Here is a 13722-nt window from a genome sequence, read left to right on the forward strand (position 1 = left end):
CAGTGAGCAGGATGAGAGGAGACTGAGGAAAAACCCGGAGATGTGGATGTGTGTGGACAGTGAACATTCAGAAAAATAGACCTAAAGCTACAAGTTTCTTTCCCTGTTAGGACATCCTCAGAGAGCAACAGCGTTTATGTCAACATGTTTAATTTTATATTTCACCCTTATTTAGCTGCTCTGGTAACACTGAGGGTAATAGATCAATAAGAAAATATGTTATATGTCATATTTACATCTACACAATAGACGAAGGAACAAAGCTGTCAAGCAGAGTTCAACTGATTTTCTATTTATTTAGACCTATTCAACATCTCTTACATTTGCATTCAGTTGTGGATGCCTACTCCAACTGTGTGCAGAAGTCCTTATGAAAGGTGTTTAATGACGATATGGAGAAACTATACACAGAGCATGTGTTCATGCATTTTGTACTTTTCAGTAATTATATTTGATCATAGAAACCAATGATAAGAGTTTAAATCTGTTGCAGGTGCTGTAAATAACCAGTCATGGTGGAAATGTAATCAGGTGTAATATAATGCAGTGCACAGCACACCTCCTTATAAAGCTTATGTCAGGCTGGTCAAACACTCAAATCAAAGTTTCTGAACTGCAAACTTGTCCGAAATGTTCACCTGCAGCAGAGCCTGTATACTGTAGCTGAACAATGGCCGGTGACAGATTATATTTTTTGCTGAATGTGTGTTTTCCTAAGCCTGTCTGTTGTGTTTCATTCCCAGTGATTAGCTTGTAGCCTCCAGGCTCAGTCTGTATATAGACATGTTCAGTGTAAACCTGCTGCAGCAGCAAATATGAGGCAGCACAGACTGACAGTAACCCGTCATGGGCCTCACTCTGAGTTGACAGGAAGACCAACCAGCTGAAAATGATCATCAAACGCTAAATGACATGTGGTCAATCATACTGTTATATACATGTCTTTACAAACTCAAAAAAAAACCTACTTCACTTTCACTTACTGATTTTTTTATGATCTCAAGAGGTCTTCTGATTCTACCGTCATACTGATGTATATACTAATAATATAGAACAAACATAATTCCAATCAACTTCCATTTTGTGCAACTTTCATTACATTTTAGAGGGAAATGTATTCTTTCAGTCTCCTCACAAAACTTTCTGCTCCCTGCTGCTCACTGATTTAAATTTCAGTCAGGTGTACGTGGAGGCTACACATGTCAAGCTAACATCTAGTTAACACCTAAGTTTTTTTGAAGCTTTAATAAACCCATGAATTTATCTTGAGATGTTTCTATGTCTGCTATTGTAATGTTCCCAGCATGCTGAAGGGAAATGTCTAATTTGTACAAAACAGTTCACTTAACATAAAGCCACTAACAGGTTTATATAACAGGACATACTGAGAAAGGTTAGTTGAAGTTTTCTTGAATATTTTTTCCTTTAGGGTTTGGTAAAGCTCTACATTTGATCACAATCTTAGGAAGTGATGAGGCTTACCTTAGAGGCTACCAGCAGGCAAACTGAACGTTGTGGTTGTGGTTTAGAACTTTTTCAGAATGTGACATTACACAAAAGTAAATGGTTAATGGATTTGAGATTGTATAGGGATTAGTCTTCCCGCTGCTCAAAGTTTTTTTTTTTTTTACAGCACATGTCATTCCTACCTACTGATGGCAGAGGTTTCTAAAGGGACCATCACAAGTAACTGATCCCATTCACACACATTCATACTCCGCTGCCAGAGAGCTCAGGTTCGAACCAGGTTGGACGAAGACCGACTCTACCATCTGAGCCAGAGCCGCCCTTGAGCATTTTCATGACATTACATTTAATTGTTTTATTATTAAAGTTCATTCAGAAGAATTATAACAGGTAACAGTAGGCTGTGCTTCTTTCCTTATCTTTGTCATCATGACTCTTACGTAAATCACAATAGAAATGTGCAGTTGTTTATATTAAAGCCAGACCATCTTTGTCAACTGAAAACCTCTGTATAGGTATGAAGTAGTGGTTTTGATTTAATTCAGGTCTAAAGCTCAACATGCATAGCATGATGATAGTACCAACTTTGTCCACAAGAGGTCACTGGTGTACAAAGATCATATTCATGGGAATTTAAAACAGGTGCAGTGACTTTGATTGTATTTTCTGCTCTGATAGAAACAACATCAGTAAGAATGTTGCACAGTTATAAACAAAGAGGTATAAATAAATAAACAAATACAAACTAAATTGCTTTATAAAGAAGTCTAACTCAAAAACCAGCCTTAAGTTGGGAAGAAATAATAATGGCCAGAGTATGAAAAGACTTGAGGGATCATTCTCTTATTTTTTTTGTTTTGTTTTTTTTTTATCAGGTTTTTTTAGATTGCTGACTGTTTGGTTGCAGACACAGAGAGAATGTATTAGATAATCTTGTGTTGTTGGTCATAAATGTAAGTAACACACCTTGCCCTCTTGGCTGAAATGATTTCTTATCAGCATTTCTTAACAGTGTATGACTTGCATTTAACTACCACTGGGAAACACACGACCTGATAAGATGGTTAAAAGAGCTTCTTTTTTCCTGTTTCCTTGACCTCTTCCACCTCATAGGGTCATGTTTTCTTAAGAAATGACACCCAGAAAAAATCTGAAAGCAGACATTAGATAAAAAATGTTTTTATTGGTTGCTTCTCAGGTACTTTTCCTTAGTTTGTGTTTAATGTGTTGTGAGAACTTTATTGAAAAGATCAATCAGTCAGTCTTTAATTGTATAATAGTTATCTCGAGACACTTTACAAAAAAACAGGTAAAATACCTTACTCGTTGCTATCATGCCCAGCATGAATCCATCATAAGCACAGCGCCAAACAGCATTTAGCAGTAACAACAGCAAGTAACGGTGGCAGTGTAAAAGTTCCTTTTAAGAGGGAGAAATCTTCAGCAAATTCAGTCTTATGATGAACAGCCAACTGCAACTTTAGTGGGCTTGAAAAATGGGATAGGGGACATGGAATAAGATGTAGGAAGAAGGATAGGGACAAATGGAGAGGGGAAGCATTATATTACATTACAATTATATTATTGTATTATATTATAATCCCCAAATATTATAGATAAAAAAACAGATTTAAACCACTGAAAACATTCACATTACATTTCATCAGTAGAGGTACATGTCTTAAGATTTATTAACATTTAAGAACATATAAAAACAGCATGTTCATTGTGTTGTGTTTTGAATACAAAGACAATTGGAGCATTTTCTTTTCTTTATTTTGCCCTTTAAAAAAATTAAAAATCTTTCAAGGTTTTTAAGGTCTGCTGGACGTATCATATTCACCTTGTGGGTTTTAATTATATTTTCTCTGTATGTGGATGACATGTATTGTAGTTTAAAGTGTATACACTAATGAGTTTTCTTTCTTGCTCTTACCAGCACGTACAATTCTAATATCCTATAACAATATCACTGCGTCACCAGACAAACAAAGATTGTCCTTTTGTGAAAGATACTTTTTCTTCTAAGGCTTTATTTATTACCTTAGAATCTAAGGTAATGAGTGAAGTGGGGAAAGTTTCATGTTGGGGGAAAAAAAATAAAAACATGTGTTATGCCCCCCAAAAATGAAGAAAATTAGCAAAAGTTACCTAGATTTTGGTTGATGTAGAATCAAGTTAGCTGACTGATACCAGTTTAACACCTTACCATCAAATAAGTCACTACATGAAAACAACCTGTTTAAAAATCAATGTTGTGTCTCTATGATGACTCCTTTCTGCTTCCTTGTGAAGCTTCCTATCTGTAAATGAAAACTCGGACCCGCCCTGAGTTATGGCTCTGCCTTCCAAAGGCCAAGGCAGCATGAAGGTAATGATACTGTAAAACTGAGAACAGTGTCCAAAGCCATCAGAGTCCGTTTGTGAAGCAGTCAATATGTCAGCCAGGATTCTGGTAGCGTTGCTGGCTGTGACCTGCGTTGTTCCTGCTCTATCAGATGTGCAGAACCAGGCGAAGGTGTTCCTAAAGAGATTCGATGAAGAGGCCAGCGGGCGGATGTACAACTACTCACTGGCATCATGGGCCTACAACACCGACATCACACAGGAGAACTCAGACAAACTGGTGAGCATTCAGAATCCTTCAAATGTCAGATGAATAACACAATAAATAAATGATACCATTACAGATGTGGTGTAAATTTAATTGCGATTTCTTTTCTCCATTTTATCCAGGCAGAACAGGGGCAAATCTGGGGCAATTTTTACACAAAAATGTCAGAGGAGTCACTGAAATACCCCATAGACCAGATCACAGATCCAGAAATCAAATTACAGCTCATCTCCCTCCAAGACAAAGGGGCAGGTGCTCTTTCCCCGGATAAAGCTGCACATGTAAGACAGTAGCTTCATCCTCTACTTCTTCAATCCTTTGCATCTAAAGTAGTTTAAACTTGATTCTACCACTTCAACTTGAACTTCTTAACCTCTAATTTCCTTAAATGCCCCTGCAGCTGAGTAAGGTGATGAGTGAGATGAGCACGATCTACAGCACAGCCACAGTGTGTCTCATTGATGACCCTCTGAACTGCCAGACTTTGGAGCCAGGTACGTTCTCTTCAAGGTGACAGGTTACTGCAACGTGGCTGCCTGCTACTGTCAGCCAGAGTCAGATTCATATAGTTTATAATTAACACAATCGCTCAGAGAAAGAGGAAAAAGGTCTCCCAAAGTTTTTATTTCACTGTGTCAAAAAGGCTTCAGATACAGTATTATAGCTCTCCTCTATGTTTCTATAGAAACAGTTCAAAGGTTCATGTACTGAAGTAAAATAGGTTTCTATTGTAACAAGTAGTGTTTCCTTTTTATCCCACTTCATACAGGACATGGGAACAACACGACATTCAATGTGAAAACACATACTTTATTTTATAATATTTGCGTATCTGTCAGCTGTAGTCATTATGATGATTCAGTAGAATAACCCTGGTTGAGACACAGCTGTTCCTTTTCTTTCTGACCGTTTCAAAAACTCTCCGTAACTCTTCAGATGTTAAACCATTTTAAATTTTGATTCCTTGAAGATGTTATCTTTTTTTTTTATAACAAAGATGAAGCTTCATAAAGTATTTCACTAAAATGGGAAACAGAAAAAAAGAAAACAGAAAATTGAAAGAAAAAAAAAACTAATTCACGTTTTTCTTTTTTCCTGTTCAATTTTTCATCTGTAAACTGCTCCGATTTTAAAGAGTCCACAGCACCGGCTGCAGCTGGAATAAGTTATCAACCTTTATATGAATGAATTAAGGTGCTCTTACAGCAGTACAGTGCAGGTTACAAATCCTTAAAATTAGTATTAATACTAATCTCATACTTGTAGTTTTTATAATCTATAGGATTTTTTGAATTCATCTCAGAAACTTTGACGGGCTTTTACTTGTGGCAGAGTAGCTCTACTTTTATAAAAAACTTTCTTATGGTGGTGAAGATGTTCTGAGAGCTTTCACTTAAGAGATCATACAACTCACAAGTCATTACAATTAAAAAATCCTGCAATCTAAATCCATTAAGTGAAATTACAGGATTATTGGTAAAAACTTCAGTTAAAGATTTCAAAGTTATAGTAGTATTTGGGATTAACTGCTCCATTTAGGCCATATTTAAAGTAAACATGAGTGTTGTGTATATAAGCAGCATTTACTGTTGCCAGAAAATCAATCAAGTAAATAAACGTCATTGATAAACAGTAAATTGATGTGAAACGTGCTCCTTTGTTTTCAGGCCTGGAGCATGTGATGGCCTCAAGCAAAGACTACGCTGAGCGTCTGCACGTGTGGGAGGGATGGAGGAGGGAGGTGGGGAAGAGGATGAGGCCGCTGTACGAAGACTACGTGGATCTGAAGAACGAAGCGTCCAAACTGAACGGTACATGAGGCCACTGGATAATGATAATTTATACTTTATTAATCCCACGAGAGAAAATTCAGTTTACACTCTGTTTAATGGACATGAACACACACATAGGCCGAAACATACACTCATGCACAAACAGCATCCTAGTGACATGCATTAATGGAGAGGTCTCAGAGTGAGGGGGCTGCCCACAGCGAGCGCTACACAGCAGTTTTGGGGTTTGGTGCCTTGCTCAAGGGCACCTCGGCAGTGCTCAGGAAGTGGACTGGCTCTTCTCCAACTACCAAACCAATTACAGTGTGGTAGAGTTTAGAGATCGATGATGTTTCATATTTTAATTGTTTAAAGGATTGAAAAGAGACAGTAAATGGTAGAGGAACGTAGTGTTAGACCAGTCATATCCATCCTACACTTTCCGTTAACTCTAATACTTTAAAATCAGGATTTCAACAATGATATGAAGGCTGATAAGGAACAATGTGGATAGAGGCTACGACAGGTTGCAAAGATAAATTAAATTGTAAAGTTTATCATTAATAAACATTTTAGGGAAATATTTCTTAAGGGGAAAAAAGAGTTACATTTCTCAGATTAATACTTCATCTCACTGTGAATATTTGTTTGCGTCTCCACACTTCTGAGACAATAAACTGAATACTTTGAAAAGGGAGACCATCACTTTGTGTAGAAAATGTATGCAGATTTTTTGATCGTGAAGGTAATTAAGCTGAAGCCACAAAGTTCCCAAGAAAAGCTTGGTGTGGCCCAGAGTGGTGTAAATCCCCATCATTAGATCTTACTCATGTATCACCATCATTGCATCACACATCTCAGCATGCACAAGAGAGTTGGCAACATTTTCTCTTCTTCTCTCTGTAATTTGTAGCTCTGACAGTTTCTGTAAATAGGAATGTACTTGTCTTATTCTTTCTTTTTCTCTGTGCCCTTTCTTCCTCTCTGACACACATAAACACACACTGACAGGTTTCGAAGACTATGGAGCTTATTGGAGATATAACTATGAGACCATCGAAGATGACGATCAGTACAAATACACCAGGGATCAGCTGATGGAAGACGTCCGCGCTGTATACAAAGAGGTCGGCTTAAAATTAGGGCGACAACATTGCTAAACTGGTTTATTAAATGTATGTGAATAACAAAGGTCATTCATTGTTTGTTTGTTTTTTGGTTACAGATCCTCCCTTTGTACAAAGAGCTGCATGCCTACGTGAGAGCCAAACTCACGGAGACTTACCCCGGACACATCGACTCAAAGGGAGCCCTGCCAGCCCACCTGCTCGGTACGTTCAGGGTTTGTTTTTCCCATCTCACTGGGAGCTCTTCTTTGGCAGTAGAGATGATGGTGAGTGCTTTGAGTGTAAAATGAAGTTCATGTTGTTGATTGTTCAGGTGACATGTGGGGAAGATTCTGGACCAACCTGTACTCCCTGTCCACCCCTTACCCTGATAAAGAAGACATCGACGTCAGCACAAACATGGTGGCGGAGGTACACCCCAACAAATTGAACTTTTTTTGATTTGTAATCAACCAAACAGGATGTAAGTCTTCTATTGGAACTGACACTGAATTTTCCTGAATTTCAGGGCTGGGATACAGATCGGCTTTTCAAAGAAGCGGAGACGTTTTTCATGTCTGTCGGCCTGTACAAGATGTTCCCAAACTTCTGGACTAACTCCATGTTCACGAAGCCTACTGATGGACGCAAAGCAGTCTGCCACCCCACTGCCTGGGACATGGGCAACAGAGAGGACTTTAGGTACCACTCACACTTACAGACATATCCATCAATGTACCAGAAGAAGAAAGACAACTACATTTATGTTGGTTAAATGTAATGTAATACTATACTCTTATATATTCATATTCTGCTGTGTGGAGTTTGATGTTTTTGTGTCCTGTGTGAGAGCAGTAATCTGATCTGTAGATCAGAACATGAGCGCTGTAAATATGAGCTTGCTGGAAAGATGGTATCAACTCATTTCTGAGTCATTCTTTCCTGCTGATAATATAAAGATAACCAGAGTCTCTGTGCTGTTAAATATTAATGCATAAAGCTGCATCAGCACTGACTGCTTTGGAAGATTAAGTTTTTATAATAGAAAACAATTCTCCAAAAGCCAAAGCTCCCACACTTTGTCTTCAAACCTCTGAATGAAACGTCTTGTCTTTGAAAACCACGTCAGCCTGCATGATGCCTTCTATTTCCTTCTGAACGTGGACGTAATGACTTATCAGAAACATGTGACAGCGCAGGCACTTTCGTGATAAATTATGTCTGATATGGCATCTCGCCATGTCTGTCTCACATATCATACCTGCTGACAACATCACTTCTAATCTGACATCTTCAGGATCAAAATGTGCTCCAAGGTCAACATGGACGACTTCCTGACCGTGCACCACGAGATGGGTCACAACCAGTACCAGATGGCGTACCGTAACCTGTCCTACCTGCTGAGGGACGGAGCCAACGAGGGTTTTCACGAGGCCGTTGGAGAGATCATGTCCCTCTCCGCTGCGACGCCCAAACACCTGCAGAGCCTGGGCCTCCTGCCTGCTGACTTCATTTATGATGATGGTACAATTCACACATATGACAATGACACGTATCCAGAGAAAGAGCAGGTGCTCAAAATATGACAGCTGTTTTTCTTAAAGTTCACATATTGTACAAAATACTCTTTAAGGGTTTAAAACATAAACATGTGTCTACAGTATTTTAAAGTGTTTTAATGTTGTACCTACTATCAATCAAAGCTCGTTGTAGAATCCTTTTCAGAACAGTAACTTTTTTTTTTTTTTTTTTTTTAAACTATCAAATACATTTTGGTCTTGCAGAAACTGAGATCAACTTCCTGCTGAAACAGGCGCTCACCATCGTGGCCACGCTGCCGTTCACATACATGCTAGAAGAGTGGAGGTGGCAAGTGTTTGCAGGGAACATCACAAAGGACGAGTGGATGGAGCGCTGGTGGGAGATGAAGTAAGCAGAGACCTCCGTGAAGCACCTTCAAATAATCCACTTGTCATGTAGTCTGTGTAACATGAAAACACTGCATCATTGTGACTCTGCTGTCTTCAGGAGGGAGCTGGTTGGCGTTGTGGAGCCAGTGCCAAGAGATGAGAGCTACTGCGACCCCCCCGCTCTGTTCCATGTCTCTGGAGATTACTCTTTCATCAGGTATAACTCCCTGGATTGAAACACAAAAGCCACCTTGAACCAGACATTTCCCAGCAGGTCACTTTATGAGATCTTTTTTGTCATTGTTATTCTATTAGGATATCAAAAAGTCCATATTTAGTTACATTTGAAACCATATCAGCAATGTTTACAATCATAGTAGTATTGTGTACATACATTCAATAGAGTCAAAGAACATATTCGGACAATTTTGTATTTTAATAACTTGTGGTTGTTCCTTTACGTTGCATAAGGCCAAAACTAAGAACTGTTCATCAGAGTAGTAGCTGAGTGTTTTAAATCCCCCAGTTCTGTTATAAGATATAAACAGTATGTTTTTCTTTGGTTGGAAACAGGTACTTCACCAGAACCATCTACCAGTTTCAGTTCCAGAAAGCACTCTGCGATGCAGCGAATCATACTGGACCACTGTCCTCATGTGACATCACTGGTTCAAAAGAAGCAGGAACCAAGCTCAGGTGAGCAATACAACATTATTGTTTTACAAATATACAGTAATTTACTATTACCATCATCATCATCGTCATCATCATCTTCATCTGCTGGTAGAAATATGTTGGAGCTGGGAAGGTCCCAGTCCTGGACCAGGGCTCTGCATACGATTTCTGGTGATGTTAAGATGGATGCACGCCCCCTGTTGGACTATTTCCAGAAGCTCTACGTCTGGCTGCAGAAAGAAAATGCGGCTCAAAAAAGGGCTGTCGGCTGGAACACAAAAGTGGACCCATGTGAGTACAAAGATTTCTTACATTAAATATTGTTTTGAATGTGTTTAAGGCTTTCTTTTTGGGGTCAAATTATACAATTCTAACAATGTCTGTATGGTGCAGCTTAGCTTAAAAAACAATGTAAAAGTTAGGCCGAGCATCACTTAAAATTGTAATTTGTTTCAAACTTTAGTTTTATAGTTAAATTGACACTGTTGTTCTTATATTTCGTTTTTTAGCTTTTTTTCTTATGAGGACCTGAGCACTCATTTCCTCACCTTTCATGTCCTAACATTATAATGTTACTCTGTTGCGAAACATACTGTAAAATATATACTAGCTGTGGTTTCATGGGGTTTATAACCAAACTGTTTGTGTTTCACATGTGGGCCTAGACGTGTCACACTGTCACACAGAGTGGGAGCTTTCTATTTCTCCCACAGATCTGTTCATTTCATTTTCTGCAACGTGAAGCACATAGGTCTGTTTATAAAAATGTGTTATTATTCCTTTAACCTCTCCTTGTGTTTTGTTTGCCTCTGGCTCAGAAAACGCAGCTGGGTTGAGTTAACCAGCTAAAACACATTCAAAAAATTGCAGCAACCCCAGCCGCACTAATTTGATGTTAAAACAAATACAACACAGTCAGCGTTATGTAATAGGTGTGACTAAGTGTAACTTGTGTTGAGAAATGTGCCTTGTCACTTACCAAGATGGCACTGACGTAAAAATCAAAATAACCCTGAGGACAAATTTGGGGAAGTGTAAAAAACACAGACTTATGTCACAGATGTGTTCATGAGAAATAGTTCAAAAAACTCAAACCACATTCATTCACTGGAGAGAAAAAAACAGTGTCAATACAACACATGCTAATGAGCTCATGTGTACAGAGTGTGACAGTAGTGTTTACAGAATACTTCAAACTAATGTAAAAGGGTTTTTTCCACACTACCAGCTTACCCGCCAGTTTCCAGTAGAGTAAAAAGACAAATTAAAGTCGGTAAAAACACAAGATTTTGAGATTGAAATTTTAATATTAGGAGCATGAAGTCATAATATGTTGAGAATGAAAGTGAATGAAATCATTTTAGACTATGGTTAGCCTGGAGGTGATTTTGAAGGTGAATATCAGAAGAGCAGACAGCTGCCTGTGCTAAAATGCTCAGAAACTGAGTCTACTCTGACGAAACAGCTAAAAGGGAGACTTGTGGTACCACTGCTTTGTTCTCAGATTATTTTTCTTAAAACAAAAAGTCGGGTTCACGTTCATTATGCCATGTACTGTTGTAGTGTTTTGAAAACGTGAAGAATAAAAACAAGAAATGTGTTTGACAGAATGAAAAACTCGTCACAAAACTGAGTGAATGATTGGATTCTTTTTACAGATTCAGAGTACGAGATCAAAGTGAGAGTGAGTTTAAAGGCGGCTTTGGGAGATAACGCTGTGAGTATCAAGAAGCTTTATCAGAACGTTTGATATTTTATAGAGGTTATGACGTCTGACTACACGTGGATATATATCTGCACGTTTCAGGTGATCATTAGTGTCTTTTATATCAAGGCTCTAATCAGCCAAGTGAAATGTGTTTCAGTACACCTGGAACGAGAATGAACTGTTCCTGTTCAAGGCCAACATTGCGTACGCTCTGAGGCAGTACTACAGCCAAATGAACAAGACCATGGCTTTCACGTAAGACTCCACCTTGGACCTAAAATGACTGAAATACTCCATGCTTTATTTATCGCTACCTAACGTTTCTAATCATATTTTAACAAGAGTCTTTCTCTGTTTGGACCTGCAGATCTGAAAACGTACTCACATTTAAAAACACTCCCAGAATCTCCTTCTATATTGTGGTCATAAATCCAGACTCTCTCTCCACCTATGTCCCAAAGAAAGACGTGGAGGCTGCCATACGGTAAGGCTGTCATTATTTTTATTGAGTCATACAGGAAGTCGTACAGGCTTGGGATGGGACTAGTGGTGTGATGGTCAATCACACTGGTTCAGTTGAAACACCTTAACGTCTGTTAAAGTCAATATTTACTGTGAGATTCGTTGAGCCCAGAGGATGACTCAAAGATACGTTGATGATCTTTTGACGTGAGAGAGATGCAGGAAATGTAGTTCCCAAACAATCTCGTACTAACAAGGTTATAGTATCTTCCTAAAATAGGACTATGCAAAGTGCTTTTTCTCCTATCGCTAAAGTTATGAGATTTATCAAGTGTCTTTTTCATGTTATTGAACCCTTTAAATACAAACAAATTAAAGTGACGTTCAGCAGCAGTGAGGCATACGGTAGGCCTACATTTGTGTTGAAAGTGCTTTCTACTCAGGTTAACTTTATTATTCCGACGTCACCAGTACTTGGAAAGATTTGAGTAGGAGTGGATAACAATGATCCCGTTCCGATATTGATCCTAGGTTAAGTCGAGGCCGAATCAATGATGCCTTCCAGTTGGATGACAAGACGCTGGAGTTTGCAGGAATCCCCCCAACCTTGGCCCCTCCCACAGAGCAGCCGGTGGAGGTGTGGCTGGTGGTGTTCGGGGTGGTCATGGGAATCGTGGTTCTCGCAGGAGCCTACCTCGTCATTTCTGGGGTCAGGGAGCGCAAGAAGTGAGTTTTCCTAGAGACACATTTGTACCATGTTGGACCAGCTAGTCGTGTAACTGTGAGTCCTGTTGTGTTTCTTGTGTGTTTGTAGGAAACCTGAGAAGAGCAGCGTGGAGAACCCTTACGACACGACCATCGAAGGACAAACCAACAAAGCCTTTGACGACAGCGACAATGAACAAACTGGACTCTGAGCGCAACTTTGTGACTGCAGAAAAGAGTGAAGGTGTCCTCTTTTCTAATGAAGATTAGACTCATCATCAACAAATGGAAAAGATCGCAGCTTACAAACTATCAGCAGAAATGCAAAATGTTTAAAGGAGAGGAACATTTACTTTGGAGAGGATTTAGACTGTGAGACAGCTTTTGTAAAGTGCCTAGCCTTGATAAATTATTATATTTAATCTTTGTACATTTAGTATTCTTCGATGTGTACCTATTCTGAGATTATCAAACTCAAATAAGGGAAACTGAACATGAGATCACTACACTTGAATTCAGTTGGCGTTATGTTGTGAGCATCCATATTTTGTTTTTAAGTTTACCTAAAAAAAGAATTGTGCATGTTTATAATGTCCTTTTTGAAAACTGTAATTTACTATAACAGTCGACCACTATTAGTGTACTTCAGGACGATATGAACATACATGAGTCCAAAAACTTCACAAATATACTTTAAAATGTAAATATCATATTTTGAATAGTAATTAAATGATTCGTGCTCAGAACAGATGATAATTGTGTCTCCTTTGATTTAGTCAGCGTTATTTGAAATGCCGCTTCTTATACAACTTTCAATATGTGTTTGTCAAAATTTAAAAAGGAGGCCCTTTTTCATTTGAATCAAACTACATTTCAACACAATGATATTTTATGAACACCTGTAGTTTTACTCTTGAGTGTTGGTGTCAAGCTTTATTGACAGCGCAGCATCTCTCACAGGGAGCAATTATTCATCAACAAAGATGTCAGGGGATTTGTTGTTATTTTGCAGAACTTAAACATTTTCTTATCAAAAACTTTCCAGCTGGATCTGTTTCTGGTTGATTTGAAAACTCAGATGATGTAAGTGCCATGCAGCTAAGATTCAGGACACAGGAGTCCATCAGAAGGAGAATGAATCTTTTCGTCCGAGTTTTTTTTTTAATCGTCTGTAAAAGCTGTGATCGACAGACTTTTTGTAACTTTTTCATACTTGAACTTGTTTTAAATTTCAAATTAAATGTCATCAATGTACATTTGATATGAAGGTGCTTGATAAAATAAAAACATACAAAAGAAAGCA

At 38.5% G+C, this 13722-nt stretch overlaps 1 protein-coding gene across 2 annotated transcripts; it reads left to right on the forward strand.

The window, feature by feature from the left end:
• The first annotated feature begins 3876 nt into the window (after positions 1 to 3876).
• ace2 (angiotensin I converting enzyme 2) lies at positions 3877 to 13169 on the forward strand. Of its 2 annotated transcripts, none has more exons than XM_079339431.1 (18): positions 3877 to 4093; positions 4204 to 4362; positions 4482 to 4575; positions 5749 to 5892; positions 6865 to 6980; positions 7079 to 7184; positions 7294 to 7391; positions 7489 to 7661; positions 8257 to 8483; positions 8744 to 8888; positions 8988 to 9086; positions 9443 to 9565; positions 9657 to 9835; positions 11203 to 11261; positions 11410 to 11507; positions 11620 to 11736; positions 12246 to 12440; positions 12529 to 13169. In XM_079339431.1, exons 1-18 carry the CDS (start codon positions 3905 to 3907, stop codon positions 12629 to 12631), a joined length of 2424 nt encoding a protein of 807 aa, XP_079195557.1. In that variant the 5' UTR covers positions 3877 to 3904; the 3' UTR covers positions 12632 to 13169. The 2 variants fall into 2 exon arrangements, with proteins under 2 accessions (XP_079195557.1, XP_079195558.1); XM_079339432.1 differs by having other exon boundaries at positions 3931 to 4093; positions 4208 to 4362.
• The last annotated feature ends 553 nt before the right edge of the window (positions 13170 to 13722 follow it).

The sequence above is a fragment of the Symphodus melops genome (assembly GCF_947650265.1).
Source record: "Symphodus melops genome assembly, chromosome: 3".
In the NCBI taxonomy this organism is placed as follows: domain Eukaryota; kingdom Metazoa; phylum Chordata; class Actinopteri; order Labriformes; family Labridae; genus Symphodus; species Symphodus melops.

Excerpts from the sequence above, each read along its gene's own strand:
- ace2 (XM_079339431.1), top strand. The coding sequence starts at position 3,905 with ATGTCAGCCAGGATTCTGGTAGCGTTGCTGGCTGTGACCTGCGTTGTT. Across the intron at positions 7,392-7,488 it reads GCACAAACATGGTGGCGGAG|GGCTGGGATACAGATCGGCT; the intron begins GTACACCCCAAC and ends CCTGAATTTCAG. Across the intron at positions 8,484-8,743 it reads TGACTTCATTTATGATGATG|AAACTGAGATCAACTTCCTG; the intron begins GTACAATTCACA and ends TTGGTCTTGCAG.